This window comes from Agrilus planipennis, unplaced genomic scaffold, assembly GCF_000699045.2.
Source record: "Agrilus planipennis isolate EAB-ADULT unplaced genomic scaffold, Apla_2.0 scaffold316, whole genome shotgun sequence".
Classification (NCBI taxonomy): Eukaryota; Metazoa; Arthropoda; class Insecta; order Coleoptera; family Buprestidae; genus Agrilus; species Agrilus planipennis.
This window is the reverse complement of record NW_020439389.1, coordinates 228666-246759: the sequence shown is the minus strand read 5'-3', so window position 1 is coordinate 246759 and position 18094 is coordinate 228666. Positions and strand designations below refer to the sequence as shown.

Sequence of the window (18094 nt, the reverse complement as noted above, 5' to 3'; positions counted from 1 at the left end):
GTTAAGACAGCAGGTAAAAGTTGGTCTGTGTTCTGTCGGAGCTGCCTGCGACGCGCTGATGAGATCCAAAAAGATCGAAATCGCGATCCGCGTCTGGCAGTTTCGACAGAATACAGACCACTTCGAAGTATGGTGTACTGAATCAAGTCCGAGCGTTTTTCCAGAAATTCCATAGCGAAATTTTTAATGGCTTTGTGATATATATGTGAAATACCTAAAGCTTTTTTGCGTCTCTTAGTAATAATATGACTTAAACCTACTTTCCTAATATTAAGTTTGAAAGTGATATATCTGCAATTTTAATTATTCAACCGTAAGTCCAAAATACAAACAGCAGCACTTTACACGAACTTCCAACTAAAATTGTTTCAATTAAACTTACGTCGCGTCGGTAACTGTAAGAAATAATTATATAGAGAGTAAAGTTACAACGTGGTTTAGTCCCGCAAATGCTTCGAAGTTATGCAGAGGTGCACAAGTGCAAAAATAACTACGTTGCATATCTTTATTTTCTTTGATAAAAAAACTTAGATTTCTGCCTTAGGTACAGAAACGAGTCTTGAAACCGGTGGTATTTCTACTGAAAGTGATACCGTTCTTCAAAGGCTCTTACTGTAGTTCCAAACGAATGAACGGAATAAATAAGTGATTATTAAACTAAAAAGATTGTTAAAAGTGTATGTTTGGAGCGCGGCGTTGTACGGGTGCGAAACATGGACACTGGGCGCGGCGGAAAAGAAAAGGTTAGAAGCCTTCGAAATGTGGTGTTATAGGAGAATGATGAGGATCACGAGTGTAGAAAAGGTTAGAAATAAAAAGTTATTAGAAAGAATAGGAGAACAGAGGACTCAATGAAAGTCAATAAAAAATAGGCGAAATAGGTTGATAGAACAGCTTCTCATGCATGAAGGTCTAGTCAGAGACATATTAGGGGCAGAAACAGGATTTAGAAGGGGTAGGGGTAGACCTAGGTTAGATTACTGTTCGCAAAAAATTGTTAAGGATGTGGGTTGTTCTAGTTTTAGGGAAATGCGAAAGATAGGAAAGAGTGGAGGTACGTGTCCAACCAGTCTTAAGACTGACGACCTTATGATGATGATGAAACGTTTAACTAAATTTCGTCAAATTCCAACAAAAAAAAGTTATGCCTACTTCACAGGAATTAGGAAATAGTGTTTGCGTAAGTCGCAAGTACATGTAACCGACTAGAAATTGTGATCGTAGGCCTGATAAGGAAAGCTTTCATCCTAGTAAGATCCTGACAAGATCCATATTCTATGGACTTGATTAAGATAGTCACACATACGAAGGACCTTTCAAAGAAATAAATATTAGGATCTACTAAGCGAATCCAAAAGAAACTCTCCATAATAAGTCAAAACCTTGTCAAAACTTCATTACAAAATTCACTATAAAAAGCAATATCTAGATGAACAAACATATTGATAAGATTTTTCTTGACATTGTACAAAAAAGAGTTCTACTCGGGAAAATCGGGAAAAAGCCCTACAAAAAACAAGCGATAAACATGTTTACATGATAATATTTTTATAAACAGTAGAAACAGAATTTTTTCTAAAAATAATTCAAAGCTAATTTGTGCCTCATGCTGATAAATTCTTCGTATTATTAATTTCTGTTGTTAACTTCAATATAACAGACTTAATAAATTCAACTTTTATATTATTTAAAAGGCAAATTGTACTTTTTCTCCTTTAATTCCGTTTTATTATTATAAGGTCGTTTGGCATTCAAAGAGGAGAAATCCAATTTAAGTGGCAAAATAAACTTTCAAAGAAGTAAAGCATCTTTTGCGAATATACATATATACGAATCCAGGTCAAGCATAAAATGCCCATCATCCTGGCCTGGCTCTTGATGACGCTTAACGTTCCCCCATTTTGCTTTCATAAGACCCATTAATAATTCACATTACAGTTAATGATATGAATTGAATTAGAAAAAAAAAGGAGAAATTAAAAAAAGTCGCGTACGAAAATATTGAAGTTTAATTAAACCGCGGTAAGAATACTAACAAGAGATGAACGGCTCGTCGACTAAATGCTGCGTAATCTGCGGCGGCTGGTTATATTGTTTTCTTTCGCGAAATAACCGAACACATCTGCTCCGAAACGTTTTCGGCATACTGAACATTATACGAATATTGAGGACTAAATGACAAGCGAAATGGAAAAATTCCAACCTATTTCGATACAATCATCGAACTGGAAATCACCTTCTACTGCAGAATGCTGTTCCTTTTTGTTTTTCATCCCTCAAGTGAAATCAATTAGAAGTCTCATTAAATTCGTACAGCACCACATGTCTAGACAATTTTTTTTCTTTACAACGAAATCTTCAATAAACAAATACACGCAGAATCAAAAGGGAATTTTTTTATCATAAAAGCCCTATGAATCGAAGTGAAGCGAAGTTTGAAATTTGGTTAAACGCGTTCTCTTTGAAATTCGTTTAAAAATAGCAGATCAAACGAACGTTCTGTTTTCTGGAAGGAAAACTAACTCGACAATTCACGGAACTAGAAGGATTCGTATTAGTTAGATACATTATAATCATTGATATTGTGCCCATTAAAGAAGAGTACTACAAAAAAACTGAAGTCCCCACAATTAAATTGATTTTTATGGTAAAAACCTAAAAATGTAGAAATACATGTCAACCAATATCACTTTCCAGTCTACCTAGTTCATGATGAAATAAAAAGTTAGCCTAGTTTGAAACCTTTTTAAATTTTTCGACTTTTTAAACACAATAATATTTCCAATCGCGGTTTACTATGTTTCATTTACGAGGGTGTATCAAAGATACTTCTTGGTGTTTTAAATTAAAAAAAAAACATTGAAGGTTTTACATCAAAATTTAAACATTTATTACACGTAGTTAGTTAAAACTAACATTAGAGAAACTAATTTGTGATTGAACGCAACCATAAAATTTAAAAAAGGAACATTTTTATAATGAACTTTAACTGACTCGCTTCGGAAAAACGCGTTTGGTCTAGTAAGAACTAGTTTTAGCTGATATTAAATTTTGAGCACTAGTTAATTCTAGTTTCAACAAAGGCATTTAGCAAAAACTAGTTCTAACTAGGGAAAACGCGTTCTACCTAAACACTGGTTTTAACTGTAACATACACACACTATTGGCAGGTTGAGAATTGAACACGGAGATAATTCTATTACATGTAATCGTCGAAGGGCATCATCTTTTGAAAAATACGACGTGACGTAGAGGAATTCATACTAACACCTTCAGCCCACTTTTCATACAAATAATAATGTAATATAAGTCCAATCGTACGTTCAGTAGACATTTTTCCTTACCAGTGCAGATATATAATTTCAAATATCGAATCTCAGTCACGTTTTGATTGGTTGCTGCGTTAGTAAAACCTTCCAATATAAAATTTATACATAAAAATTGAGTTAGATTTTTTATTGCCCATGAACTAGAGTTGTAACTGTCCAGGTCGGTATACTGTAGTCGAACATTACATAGTTATTTCTGAATACAATTTTTGCTCCAATGCGGCTTTATATATGTATTTTTTTTCTTCTTATTTCGTTTGTTTTTCTGTTGGGAATGCTAGAATGCTATAGGAATGTTCACTCATCTCTGTGTAGGTGTATGTATGTTTTGAAAGATATTTTCTTTCCTTAGCGAAGGGCGACACGTGTTTCGTCTCCGTGCTTTATCATGCGTTTTATCAAAGAAAAGAATTTCATGATGGGCCTGTCTATCGAACGGATATCAGACTTGATTTGAAAAGCAATAATCAATTACAAAAAAAATAAAAATAAAAAAAACAATCNACGTAATCCTAAAATGTAGCATCGTACTACAGATGGCGTTTACCGCGCCATTTCTGGTATTTTCTATTACATAAGAGATCTACAAACAAGAATAAGAGAATTTTTTAATATTATCGTAGAAACAAAAAGAGGTTTCGACGCTCTAAATAGAAATCTGATCAATAATTTGCCCTCACTTTTGAAATTTGAGGTATTCTATGCGAAAATGACTGTTTTGAGGTACATTAGAATTTCAGTTACCTTTTTAAAAACTGTTATCCTAATTGTGCAATTTTTCTCCTAATCGTTTATAAATGTCAAATCAAACAAGTATTTTTGGATTTTCCGTTTAATGTGGAAACCATGCATTCTTATATTCAAATTTCCAAATGTATTTTTTGTTGCTACTGGTAGGAGAATCTTCTCCTGTTTTGAGTATGTAACTGTCTACCAAATTTCTCATAACTCGGACATTAAATCATAAAGAAGACGAAAAATTGGACATTTTGAAACTACAAAAGCACAACCTCATTAAGTAAATTAAACAAGAAATGGACACACAATTGTGAAGTAGATGGATAGTAATATAATGGAAATGAAAATTTAATAGTGTAGATACCCATTACATCTATGTACTTTACCTAGGGAAGCATTTGAATAATCGATCTAAATGTGGGGGGGTTGAGAAGACGCACGAAATTTATATTGTGATTTATGGTGTCGAAAGCTATAGCAAAATCGCGTTACACATATATCCTTCCTAACTAATAGTTGGCATGGTAAAACCGTATTAATTGCCTATTCAAAAGATAATTATGGTAATGGTTACAGTAATGTTACGGCTTAATTGTTCGTTTGCTATTCTTGTAAAACTAGCAATTTGTACAGACTCATAACCCTTTTTTATTTTCAACGATTTAACGCATTTGTCTGGTTTATTCTAGAGACAAATCCGGGTTAAGTAATGACCAAAAAGGTAAAAATATTTTACAACATGTAGGTACTTTTTCATTATATAAGCTAATGTTAGTTAATGTCTTAAGAAAATTTATTCATACCTCATTTCTCACATTTATTCATGTGAAAATAATTATAATTATTATCTTTATCTGAATAATTTATTGTATAGAGAAACAAAATTGTAGAGAGCGAGTTACAAGTAGATTTTCTTGTACTTAATATTGATACATGATACACATAAAATTAGATAGAAATACCTAAGAGTCTAATCTGCGTGTGTGTGTGTGTGTGTGTATCTAATTGTCTGTATTCACAGATTTAATAAATTCTTAAAATTCCATTTCGTTAGTTAAAGGCATCCTGAGAATGTTTTCATTCGTTTAGCATTGTTCCGCCTACACTGCGTTCATTCGTAATTAAATTTTAACATACTTTCTCTTTTTTCTATGTGAAGGGTAATAATGAACTAATTAAAAATTAAAGTTCCTAATTAATCAAACAAAAAACGCCTTTTTTGCTACGAACTACAGCTATTTTTCTTGCAGCAGAGAAAACATGCTTCGATTGCTTAATTAACCCGTTTTCGTTACTTTGGAGAAAGATAGGGGCAGGTTCTCAAAATCGTGCCCATGGAACCAGATAAAGCACGCCGCGTCGTATGCAGGTTGCATCTAAGAACCTCTTTAATACAACTTATTACTTTACACTTTAGTGGATCGAAAATGAAGAACTTAATTAAATATAATGAAACACTGTAACACTATTTTGTCGACTGTATGCATTATAAAATAGGTACCTATTTACATCATACCTACCGAAAATGAGAACAATTTTACAGAGAATAGTGCAGAGTCAAAAACTATTTCAAAATAGCACAATATTGAAATAACTAGTTGAACCACTCCAAATTGGGACGAAAAACCTTTCCCACAATAGCCTGACATAAAGTAACCATATAAACATGTAAATAGGTTTAATTGTTTTTCGTTATTTTGAAAGTTAAGCGCATTAGTTACTTCCATCTATTAATTAGAATGTTGTAATATCGGACGAGATAGACACACCAAATTACATTACATAGCTAAATGTTTTATTAAATACTTGGTGAAGTAATTATGATGATGATGATGATGTTAAAGCATAAGATTTCGATTCGTATATATTGTTGAGATGCCTTATTTTTTTTGCAGAGTCCCACTCCTCCCCAATACGTGTTTTGGTATCACAACAACAATATGATAAACTACGATACTTCCAGAGGCGGTATAAGCGTTGAAACCGAACCTGGACCCCGTACTAAGAGCCGGCTAACCATTGTTGACACTCACGAAGCTGATTCCGGAAACTACACTTGTTCAGCATCCAATACCGAGCCTGCGTCAATATTTGTTTACGTTTCCGAAGGTTTGTAATCTGCCTTAAATCTTCTTCCCACACAGATCGAATCCATTTCCCTTATCGTCAACAAAATCATTCTAGAAGTTGTATAATACAGAAAGTACCACAAATGGCGCGGTAAACGCCATCTGTAGTACGATGCTACATTTTAGGATTACGTATGCTCCAACAAGGTCCATTAAATATATGGATATCTACTTGCCGAAACGAATCCCGGCGTAGCCAACCTCAACGTGATAGGCACGTTACCATAATCGAATAAAATAATTCGAGGTGGTCTGTGTTCTGCCGAAACTGCCAGACGCGGATCGCGATTTCGATCTTTTTGGATCTCATCAGCGCATCGCAGACAGCTCCGACAGAAGTTGGTCTATGTTCTGATTTGTTCGATTATGGTAACGAGCCTATCACGTTGAGGTTAGCTACGCCGGGATTCGTTTCAGCAAGTAGATATACATATATTTAAATGGACCTTGTTGGAGCATACGTAATCCTAAAATGTAGCATCGTACTACAAATGGCGTTTACCGCACCGTTTGTGGTATTTTCTAAAACGCACTGTTAAGACAGCAGGTAAAAGTTGGTCTGTGTTCTGTCGGAGCTGCCTGCGACGCGCTGATGAGATCCAAAATGATCGAAATCGCGATCCGCGCCTGGCAGTTTCGACAGAATACAGACCACTTAGAATTATTTTTATTGTATAATACACTTCCAAAAAGATCAAAAAAGTAGAAAATTATCAGTCTGTAACTTAGGATGACACCATAGTGGCCCAAAAGCGTTGTTATGTAGAAATTCAGTTCTTGTACCCTGTATATTGCAGGGGTGCACCTGCTTTTCAACAACCACTCCTTCCATTCTAACCCTAACTCGGTTTGCTGTGGTCATCGGTTAAACAACAGCATTCCAATAGGGCACATCATCACGATGAGTCGAGCTGCTAGATGACTTCCCTATTATTAATATTATGCAAAATAAATTTCGTCATTACTGCTCGTTACAAAGCGCGAACAGGGTCTTTTGTTCGTAGTGAAAAGACCATCTCATCCGGAATTAATCCTGTTACATCCCACTCGACGCAGCCTTCATTGTCTACGCCCCGAAATTAATAAGTCTACAGAGAGTCGAGCTTGCTTGCTTGCGACAAGTGCGAAAGTTGTTTTCTGTGAATGTTACCGCTGAACGACCAACGACGGCGTCGGCGGCGTCGACGACGAACGCTTCAATTTTACGTCAAACAATAGACAATTTCGGCGAGAGGGCGAATAAAAATTTTTGTACGCGTCGAGGAACAAAAGAGAGCCTAAAAACAATGAGGGAACGGAAGCGAACGAAAACATGTCCTTGACCCGGTCAGACTCTTCCTCAGAACCGGAAGTGGTACATTTACTCGCGGAAATTAGGGTCGTCTTTTGCGTAATCATTCTCAAATAAATTTCGAAAATAAGGCTGAGGGCTGAAACGATGTTGCGCAATTCTACCCTAAGAGCTAAAAGTATTTTTCGTGCATTTCACCTCGTACTTGCCAAAAATTAAACAACGAGTTTCAAAATTTAAACTGTGGACAAATGAAGAAGGTCCTTTTCATCCTTTACCAAAAACTCCTTATATATTGCTAAAATTTACACTCTGTAATTTAAAATTTTCCTCTCTTTGAACAATCCTATTAAACCAAAATAATCATTAATAAAGCAATAATTTCAGTTTTCCAAAACCCTAAATTTTTTTTTATAGTTTTGACTTTATTTCCAATATCTAGAAAATAAAAATTGACATAAAAACTTTGCCTGTATGGACAAACGTAAACTAAAATATTAAAATACTTAATACGAAAACATTATCCCCTAGAGGTGGAATATTTTCTTTAAATTTGAATGGGATCACCCTTAATATATCTACACCCTGTTCAATAAAAACAGTCACATTGAATTGCCGATTAAAAATCATACGAGTCCAAATATCAATTAAAATGTAAACCTTTTTTAAAACGAATCAAAAATCAAAGTAGTCTGTATAGATACACAGGGTGTTTCTGAAATAAATAGCAAGCTTGCAGGAGGTGATAGGGCCGGCTTCAAATTTTAACTTCGTAAGGTTTTCTTAAAGACAGTACAACTGTAGGGATAGATGTGCAAGGGCAAATTTTTAGTGTGCTTAGATTTGCAGATGATATAGCAGTATTAGCATCTAGCAAGGAGGAGTTTTAAAGATAGCTTTTAATAAAATGGAAGCGGTACTGACAGATCAGTGTTGTATGAAAATAAATAAAAGTAAAACTAAAATACTAGTATGCAAGGGAAGAAAAAGTAGGGAAAGAGCGAATATAAACATAGGAGACGAAAAATTAGAAGAAGTGGCTGATTTTAGATATCTAGGAAGTCAGATAAGTCAGGACGGAAGGAGCAGTAGGGATATAAAGCAGAGGATAGCGCAGGGTCGTGTCGCCTTTAATAAAAAGAAGTCACTTCTATGCTCGCGAACGGTTAATTTAGAAATTCGAAAAAGGTTGTTAAAGGTGTATGTTTGGAGCACGGCGTTGTACGGGTGCGAAACATGGACAGTGGGAGCGGCGGAAAAGAAAAGGTTAGAAGCGTTCGAAATGTGGTGTTATAGGCGGATGATGAGGATATCGTGGGTAGAAAAGGTTAGAAATGAAGAGGTATTGGAAAGAATAGGAGAACAGAGGACTCTATGGAAGTCAATAAAAAATAGGCGAGATAGGTTGGTAGGACACCTTCTCAGGCATGAAGGTCTAGTCAGAGACATATTAGAGGCAGAAACAGGAGTTAGGAGGGGTAGAGGTAGACCTAGATTAGATTACTGTTCGCAAATAGTTAAGGATGTGGGCTGTTCTAGTTTTAGGGAAATGCGAAATTTAGCGCAGGATAGGAAAGAGTGGAGGTACGTGTCCAACCAGTCTTAGGACTGATGACCTTATGATGATGATGATGATGAAGGTTTTCTTACAAATTGTTTTATCCCTTAATCACCTTAACACCCTCGAAAGCTTGCTACTTATTTCAGAAGCACCCTGTACAACGTTTAGTAATAAAATTCAAATTTATTAACCTTTCCTCTTTTCATTTCGTTTTAGGAGATAATGTGGACGCAATACTAATGCGAAAATCATGTGGAAAATGCATCGCCAGCCAGCTGTTCTTTCTTCTATCAGCAGGGATTATAGCGGCCGTACGATAGAACTTGTGATTATTTAAGTGAAGTGAAAAATGCATCATCAAACTAACTTTGTTGGAACTTTACTGAAAAGAACATCATCTTCGTTTTGTACATACTTAAATATGATAAATGAAAATTGCAATCGAAACTCGAAGAGGATTCTAAATAAATAAATCGATGGACACTGTTAATTGTAATGTTAAGAAAAATTCTGCAACGTATTGCCCTAATAGTATTTGCTGGAAATCCGATCGGATCTTTTAATTAATTAACTTTTAAAAAAACAACACTTACCTGTTTTTAGTGTGTATAGTTCTTATAATAAATAATTCCGTGACTAGACTCTAAGTATGTACCTAAATTAACATAATAATAATAATATTAATAATGATGTTAATTAATTAATCATGATACGTAAAATTAGATGTTGTTGTAAACTGATTTCTTGCACATCGTCCTCATCAGTTTTTCGCAAATTCTGATAGCACACAATCGAATCGAACAATATCCACGTGAAACCCTCTAATAAAAAAACAATGGAAAATGTGTTAATGTTGCATTTTCGCCCCCCTGATGTTGTAATGAAAATTGTGATGTTGAATTTTATTGTTTATGTTCAATTAATTTTTTATTGTTACACAGTACCATCTGATCTGTTATAATAATGTTTGTTTAAAATAAAATTTCTCAAACCATCTTTACTTTTTGTCTAATTTATGTATTAAAATTAGATAAACACGCTGATGTTTTGTAACGAATGCCATAAAATAATTTTTAAATACCTGTATAAATACTTTAACTATTAAAATACAAATACTTAATTTTTTGATTCGAAATAATCGTAATTTTACCACCGCCATAGAACAAACACCATAAAATAATTTTTGAATACATGTATAAATAACTATAACTATTAAAATACNAACTATAAAATATTATACCAAAATTGTTTTTAACAAAAATATTAAAAATTACAGTAGTAACTAATTATCATTAACAAGTATCAATAATTTACCATCATACAATATTTTTTGCATATTGTAATTTTTTTAAGAAAGAAGGTACGTTTAAGTTCTTAATATTTAGCATTAACTTTATTATTATTACATATCGACGTGTTTTATACATATCTACTTCCGCACCAACAAATGCCTATTTTTCAATATATATCTTAAAAAATAATGCTATTACAAAAAACTATATCGACGAAAAGTTGTGAGAGATGACAGAATAGAAGTACAAGAAAGAGAGAAAAAGTTTCAACTATAAAATTATCACAATAGTATCATCAATATTATTCATATCACCACAAAATAAATTGAAAGTTACGGAGTAAAAAATAAGGTTTCCAGTTGCGGTATTTGATCTCGAAATTGTCCCTGGATTTTGTCCAAAAATGGGTTCCATAAATAGTCCCGAAAGAATTTGTCGGCATTAGGTCTTATTGTTTAACATTTCATATTTTTTTGATAATGAATGTAATTACTATTACTATCACGTAAAAATACTTGGTTTCCATAAAGCGTTATCTTTTTTAATAAAAATTTTTTGTAGAAGAAATATTACATATTTCCATTTCGGGACCATTTTCGGGAATGGTCCGGGACTTAAAATTTGATTGCAAAGACCCGATTACTCTTTCGATCCGGAAAGTACGAAACAAAGTAAGATAAAGAAATTTAGAAAAAAGTGTCACAGAATATCGAAATCAAGTTATATTCAGTGATAAGTAAAGGAGACAGAAATAAAATGAAAAAAGAAATAAATAATAAATTTTCAATTTGGTAACAGTCAAATATTTCTAGGAAATAAAGTGTAGATAGTGTTAGATAGACATCATGCAAAGTAAACGAAATCATAAAAATCGTAGTTAATAAATCAAAAAGTTCAGCAGTGGTTTAATAATTCAGATCAAGTGATGATTATCATGGATTTTTATTCTTTTTAGTATCTATTATTAGTATTCGAGTTCGAGGTCACATAATATAATGAAAATCAAAAGAAATGGACTAGATATGATTAATCAATTCATTTGTTATTTATAAAATTGTTGGATATCATTCTCGAGATGAATGTGATACAAGAAAATTGGAGTTAATTTAACTAATTTACATATAAAATAAGTTTATTTTAAACGTTCTGATTAACAAATTAGTTCCTGACAATAATAGAAACAATATTTGTTTAACGTTGTAAGTGATAATGATTTCAAATATTTTTTGTTGTAATATAGGTTATATTGGTTTGTAATTTGTTTTGTTCCTTCAAGAAGATGAAACTACGTAAAATTAATGAGAATTTCTTAGTTCATTTAACTGTAAGAAGGTGTATTAATCATATATTTGCTCTTTAGATACTCGAAATACACGTACCTTACATGAAAAAACTCAATTATCTACAACATAATTCCATGGGTGCTCCCCTTAATACCCTGAAAAGGAGACATTTTAGTATCTAGTTCTTATCCTTACAACTAACAAAAAACTTCTAAAATAAAAAAAACAATCTTGTAATATAAGATTCTTTTTGTTCCATCAAGAAAATTTATTAACACAAGTTTCTTATTTCGATTAACTGCAAGAAAGTGTATTAATCATATAGTTGCTGTTATTTCATAAATAGGAGTCTTTCAATACTTGAAGTATTTACATAACTTACCTGAAGAAGCTAAATTATCTGTAGTACTATAAAACAAAGGTATTATATTAATTACAAATACATACTCTTTGTTGTTTCTTTGCAGATAACAAGTAATTTCTAAGATAAGATGGATTTATTGCAATCAATCTTGCTATATTATCCTTTACATGTTATTATCAGGATTATGAGATGGTAAAGGGTTTTACATCATCTAGTTAAGCACCGTAATTATTTACATTTTTATTACAAAAATATTCCTTTACAATCTCTTTTAAACTTTGATTTCTCTAAGCAAAACCTATGAAAATCTGAATTAACAAAACAGTGTCTTCCAACCATTTTCACTTTTGTAATTGGTTTTGGGGCAGGAACTGGGGGATTGAAAGCCATTTCTGCCATGTCAAAGTCTCTACAAAGTTCTTCTGGAGTGCTGAAAGTAAATAAAAACAAGTTTTAAAATGTAGAAATACTAACAAAATGTAATGTAAAATTAGGATGTAATATTTGATTTTAATTTCAACTTGCAACGTGTTGCAGCTTTAATATCTTTTGGATTTGTCAAGAGTTAATAAAGAATTCAAAAATACAAATATGTGCATTACTGTACTTGTTTTGCTTAATCTAATTTATTGCACTTAAATGCAGACATCATAAATAAACTGGAATCTAGTCAGCATAAAATTAGACACCTTGTTTCTTAGCTCCAGAAATGCAAAATACTCACAGTTTTGATACATCAATTGGGATACTCTTATCTCCAGTAACATGAACACCATGGGCAACTAACGTTGAATAATTTCTCACTATGGGGTGGTAATGTTTACTTAACAACACTGTTTCATACATGGCTGTTGTTGAAGCATTACAATATTCAGGGTCCTCTATCTCTGGTTGATAATTTCCATCTCCTAAAGAAGGATCCAAATCCAAAAGAACATCAATAAACTGGTTCTGTTGTAATAATGTCCGTATTATTCCTAAGCAACCCAAGCTACCATTGTGAAGAAGCTGCAATGCCAAAATGCTGAGACGTTTTGTGAAACCTATGATCCTCTTATTGGTGACCTTTTTTCGCCTTTTTACTAATGCTTGAGTGAGCGTCTCTAAAGCTAATTCCAAATCATTGTGACTTTTAGATGCATGAATAGTCAAAAGGTCTTTATAAAGATTAACATATAGAAATGATGGATCAATGTTCAGTGCTTCTCCATGACCACTAAGAATTGAAAAGACTGTCTTCATACAATGAAGACGCTCATGGTAACTCAACCAGTCCTCTTGCATTAAATTTTTTAAAGTGTTCACCAAATCGACATAAAAGTCAATATTTATGCAGTGGGCAAATCTAAAAACATTATTTTTTATAATAATTATATTACATATTTAAAATAACTTACACCCTAAAAATATCAACTATATAATAATGTTTTTTAATAGCTTTCATCTTACAAAACTCTCAAAATAAGATGGGTGAGTATCAATTTTGTTTATTATTTTTTTTTACAAATAAAAGAACAACGTTGTTGTTTATACGTTGAACATATTTAATAATAAAAGAGAACTTCAAGTAAATCGTTATTTGTCTTTTTTCTACCTTGTCCTTTTATTCAAATAAAAACAAAACGTATAAATCAGTAAAATGTCCTTGAAAAAGCAGCCGAGAATATGTTACAATAGAATATCAATTTTGGTGAATGCGCCGGACACACTTTTTTGGTTCCTGCTAAAAACTAAGCGCGATTTTAAAATCCGATTTTTGTATTAGGAGAGCATAAGTTGCATGAGGAATATAAAATTTCACACACTTTTCGTCCAAGAATTGCTTTAGTAACCTACTAATAGTGGCTATGGTACCAAACTCCTAATTTTATTATAAGGCATTTTATTTTATTTAGTCTATCTGAGCTGATACAAAAACGATTTAAAAAACAGGTACAATAACTTTCGAAATTTAAATTTCAGTATTTTTATTATATTTCTTCGATTTTTGTGAAGAAAACTTACGGCTTACGATTTGGTACGGTTATATAACTGCCTTAATATGACGTCAATGTTTACATGTTTACATTTATAAAACAGTTAATTTAACTAATTTACATATAAAATAAGTTTATTTTAAACGTTCTGATTAACAAATTAGTTCCTGACAATAATAGAAACAATATTTGTTTAACGTTGTAAGTGATAATGATTTCAAATATTTTTTGTTGTAATATAGGTTATATTGGTTTNCTTACTTTGATAAAATTCCGAGAGCAATTCCTAACATTTTTGTATTTTTGGAAGTCTTTAGTATCCTAAAACAAACGCCAAACACAACTTTGGTAATTTCAGTTAAATTTTGTTGTTTTGCTTTTTTATTTTCCTCTGCTTTAGTCTCCAACAGCTCCTTTTCCAACTCTTGCAGTTGTTTCTTTTTCTAAATAAAAAAAGCTTTTATTTAAATACTATCACGTATAATGTCTTCATCGCAATACCTTTTTTTCTTTTTTGGATAACTGTAAAACTCTTTTCTTGTGTGAAAGCAATTTTTTCTGCTTCAGTTCATGTTCTTTTTCTTGATCCAGATTTACTTCTTTAATCTTAAGTGACAAAAATATCTCTAACATTTCTGTGTTTACATTATGGGTGTGTCTTTTTAGTAGCTGATTCAATAATCTTACAATCTATAAAAATAACATTAGTATATAATAATTTTTTTTTGTTTTTGTACCTTGAGGGTAATTTCTCCCCTTTTATCTTCTTTGAATACATTTTTAAATGCAGAGCTAACTATCAATCTAATGGACTTATTTTTGTTACAAAGAAATGGTATAACAGCTTGTGCTATATTTTCAGAAAAATTGAAATATGGATGAGACACAAGTAAATCACACATTGTTTGTAAAGATTGTTCACCTAATTTTTCTTGTTCCTGTAACAAAGTATATTATAAATTGATTTTTTTTATGTACGACAGATTCAGTATCTTACAAGGGTAGGTTTTTGAGTATTCCCCTTTTTCCTTATCAATTTACCCATATACTTTTCCAATTTCTTTAAAAATCTTTTATAGCACAGCAATAAAGTATTTTCATATTTTTGCAACTTGAATGTTTCCTTTTTTACTAAAAAGAATTAAAAATAACGTGACATTGTAAAATTATAATATAATTATGCCCATTAGGAAGAGCAACATTAAAAGAATCAAAAACAGGCTCAATACAATTTAATAAGAAAATAAATGCGCTAGGTCACCCAGTACTTTTGCTTATCTAATAGTAAACAGTAATTTTTGAAAAAATGCATTTAATTCCTTATTAAGGCACTTAATTAGTATTTGATGAATCTTTAATTGTCCTGTTTCGATTCTGCTCTCCCTACCTAATGAAATAAATTAAGATTTACATTTCACTCCTGTATTTTCCTGAAGTTTTATTTTGAATTCTGGTAAAATATCCTTAAAAACTTCTTGTAAGGCCACAATTACAATTTTCCTGACAGTCAAGAAAGCTTCATCTAAATTTTCATCTAAAATTTTTAAAACCACTCTCAAATTGTCCAATTTTTCTTCTGGATTTTCTAAAATTCCTGCACATAAACTTCCTATCTGAATTTTCTTCTTATTCAATGATTCAGCATGCGATGCAAGTAGGTCGACAGTAGTAATCGGTTTTACAACATCCTCTTCCAAAATAAAACTTCCTTCATTATCTGACTGAGTGTCTTCTTCTGAGTCAGTTTTTTCTTTGTCTTCTAGAACAACTAATTTTAAAATTTAAGTATTATTTTAAAAATATTTTAAACCTTCTATTGCTTCCACTCTCACTTGAGGAATAATTTTACCATGTGCTTTAATAGGCAACAGATTCTTTATATTGACGTTATTTTCAACCTTTGTTTGGTTTTCATAATGCTCTTCTAATGCCTCAGTATCTTCATCACCATGTTTTCTTTTTGTACCCTTTTTAGATGTAGATCTACATTTAGATAATAGTTAAACCAATTTAATGAAACCCTATAGCTACTGTCATACCCTTGAAATTTAATTCCACTCAAAAGATTATAAGATCTATTTGCAATAGCACTTTTTAGGAACGAAATGTCCTCTTTTTCTACCATATCAAGCATATCATCCTCGCCTTCGCTTTCTTCTTCGTCAGAATAAACCGTTTTAGGAGGTTTAAATCCATTTGTAACATGTTTATTTGTATGTTTCTGCTTTTTCTTCGCAGTTCCTTGCTTAAGTGCCTTATTTCGTTTTTGATTCTTACGTTTTTCTTTTGAAATTTTAGTCTTCTAAAGATAATTAAAAAAAGTAACGGTTATGTTATATGGTGGAATTCTGAGAATACTCACCGTTGTCATTATTTCAAATTTTAAAATTAATAAAAACACTAAAATACACGTTTATGTATTACTCGATAACCTTAAAACTGCTTAAAACATAAGCAAATAGTTTTAGTTATCTTCTTCTTCATTTTTCGTTCATCAATTTTAACTTTCGGCTGTGTCTACCTAACCGTTGAACGTTTTATACACCCGTAAATATTTATGAGTTATGCAAATACGTAGAAGCAAAGTAATTTTTATTAAATTAATTACTATGTTGCTAATTAGTCCAGAAAGAAATTATAACCATAAAATGTTTTAAAACTTAAGAAAAATTAAAAAAGAAACGAAAATTGTTTTCTAATTTAATATAAAAGTCAAACTGTTAATAAATAAATAATAAACAGAAATCAAGTTTGTACTTTATATGTCAGTAACTAGAGCGTCTCTAGAAATATCAAATTCAGATAAGTTTTGTACTAATGTTTTAGCACGTTTGGCACATTGAACCTCATAGGAGCTTCTTGGTGGTAAACTTGTAGCCATTTTTAGGTAATAATTAGCTCGGAAATATTTCTGCATGCGATAGCACGTTTTCCCTAATAAATACAAATTTGGTATATAAAATCCGGGTCGAATACTTTCCGCTTTTGAAAGATATTCGTATGCTTCTTCATAACTCGAGGGTGGGGGATTTTCAAACAGATATGAAGCAAGAAACCTTTCGAAGCGATTTAAATTGCTAAGATTATAACAAAGTTGTCCCAGCATGTGTAAAACAAATACATCATAAGGGTTTAGTTCAACTGCTTTTTTCATGTGTTTCTTAATGACACCCAAATTTTTTGCTTTCGATGTAGTTCCTTCCAGATTTGTTTTAAAATTAACGATGAGAGCCATCCATTTGTGAACGTTCGGATTGTTTGCTCCCCTAGATAAAGTTGATGTAATTATTTCGTAGGCCTCGTCGATCATTTCTCTTTTTATATTATTCGAATTGGTCTCATCCTGTGCCATTTTATATAAAGAACGACTCACTCTCCAAAGAACATCCACGTTTTCCCGAAATTTTATTCTATTTAATAATTGATACACTTCTAGGTAATCTCCCGTCTCAAAAAGTTTGTCGGCTTCTCTGATTGTATCGTCAACTGTACGGAGGGACCAATAAAGCATCTTTTTATCATTTCCATCGTCGTAAAAAGGATTAAATGGATTTTTCCACACCCAGCAAGGTACAGCTAATTTTAACCATCCACTTTTAACATAATTTGTCTTCCCCGATTTTGTTTGAATTATCCTCAAAAATTTACGAAACATTACTAACTCAAAAATGGTTTTGAAATGAAATAAAAAAAAAAGAATGGTACATATGAATGATGAAATGGGTTAGTTAAAAAAAGTGGATTTATCACTTAAATGTCAAATTACATGTCACGAATGGAATTTTCTTAATCTTCCAAATATTAATCATCTAATCGTAAGTTTATTGACTGTACGTGACGCGAAATAAAAACTGCATTAAATATCTACCTATTTCACCCTTAAGTTAATCAAAAACTGATTTCTATCATATGCAAACGTGGACAATTATAAAGCTTGTAAAATGTTAGTTATAAAAATTGAAAGTGATATTGTCATTAATTGATTTTTCAAAAGTAAAAAAGTTAATATTTAAATAAAATAAATACAAAAAAAATATTATGTAGTACCTTATTCACATTTTTTACGGCGAAAAATAAGTATTAATAATTAAATAGAAGAACAGAAAACACTTATGTAAATATTAATATTAT

The 18094-nt window shown here is 31.8% G+C and overlaps 4 protein-coding genes and 1 long non-coding RNA gene across 10 annotated transcripts in view; 2 read left to right on the top strand and 3 right to left on the bottom strand.

Annotated features, from left to right (window-relative positions):
• The window catches only part of LOC108741584 (zwei Ig domain protein zig-8), a gene marked incomplete at its 5' end in the record, with an annotated part of 20702 nt that extends 10659 nt beyond the window's left edge, over positions 1 to 10043 (top strand). The window contains 2 exons of the mRNA XM_018476429.2: positions 5963 to 6176; positions 9265 to 10043. Of these exons, the coding sequence (XP_018331931.1) occupies positions 5963 to 6176; positions 9265 to 9368 (318 nt within the window). The remainder of the gene's footprint in view (positions 1 to 5962; positions 6177 to 9264) is intronic.
• Positions 10044 to 10283: 240 nt separating this feature from the next.
• The window catches only part of LOC108741582 (clavesin-2-like), a 37124-nt gene continuing 29313 nt past the window's right edge, over positions 10284 to 18094 (bottom strand). Inside the window, exon 7 of the mRNA XM_025978895.1 lies at positions 10284 to 11327. The gene's annotated coding sequence lies outside the window, so the exon portion shown is untranslated. The remainder of the gene's footprint in view (positions 11328 to 18094) is intronic.
• LOC112905791 lies at positions 11447 to 12448 on the top strand. Of its 2 annotated transcripts, none has more exons than XR_003232004.1 (3): positions 11447 to 11539; positions 12091 to 12179; positions 12356 to 12448. It is a non-coding gene; the product is annotated as an uncharacterized LOC112905791 (long non-coding RNA). The 2 variants fall into 2 exon arrangements; XR_003232005.1 differs by having other exon boundaries at positions 12091 to 12211; positions 12356 to 12445.
• Positions 12213 to 18094, bottom strand: part of LOC108741583 (nucleolar complex protein 3 homolog) — a 12697-nt gene continuing 6815 nt past the window's right edge. For 2 of the 5 annotated variants that reach the window (XM_025978890.1, XM_025978891.1), the window contains exons 3-11: positions 16003 to 16217; positions 15774 to 15946; positions 15375 to 15731; positions 14961 to 15094; positions 14701 to 14901; positions 14465 to 14653; positions 14225 to 14406; positions 12712 to 13332; positions 12213 to 12417 (exon numbers count right to left, since the gene is read on the bottom strand). In XM_025978890.1, coding sequence (XP_025834675.1) covers positions 12231 to 12417; positions 12712 to 13332; positions 14225 to 14406; positions 14465 to 14653; positions 14701 to 14901; positions 14961 to 15094; positions 15375 to 15731; positions 15774 to 15946; positions 16003 to 16217 — 2259 coding nt within the window. In that variant the 3' untranslated portion in view covers positions 12213 to 12230. Of the gene's footprint in view, positions 12418 to 12711; positions 13333 to 14224; positions 14407 to 14464; positions 14654 to 14700; positions 14902 to 14960; positions 15095 to 15374; positions 15732 to 15773; positions 15947 to 16002; positions 16266 to 16325; positions 16612 to 18094 lie in introns of those variants that run through there. The other 3 variants (XM_025978889.1, XM_025978893.1, XM_025978892.1) reach the window with 3 other exon arrangements.
• On the bottom strand, positions 16709 to 17824 carry LOC108741587 (regulator of microtubule dynamics protein 1-like). The gene is made up of 2 exons (XM_018476431.2): positions 17730 to 17824; positions 16709 to 17598 (listed from the first exon to the last, which is right to left on the bottom strand). Coding segments are annotated over exons 1-2 (879 nt in total). The 5' UTR covers positions 17732 to 17824; the 3' UTR covers positions 16709 to 16721.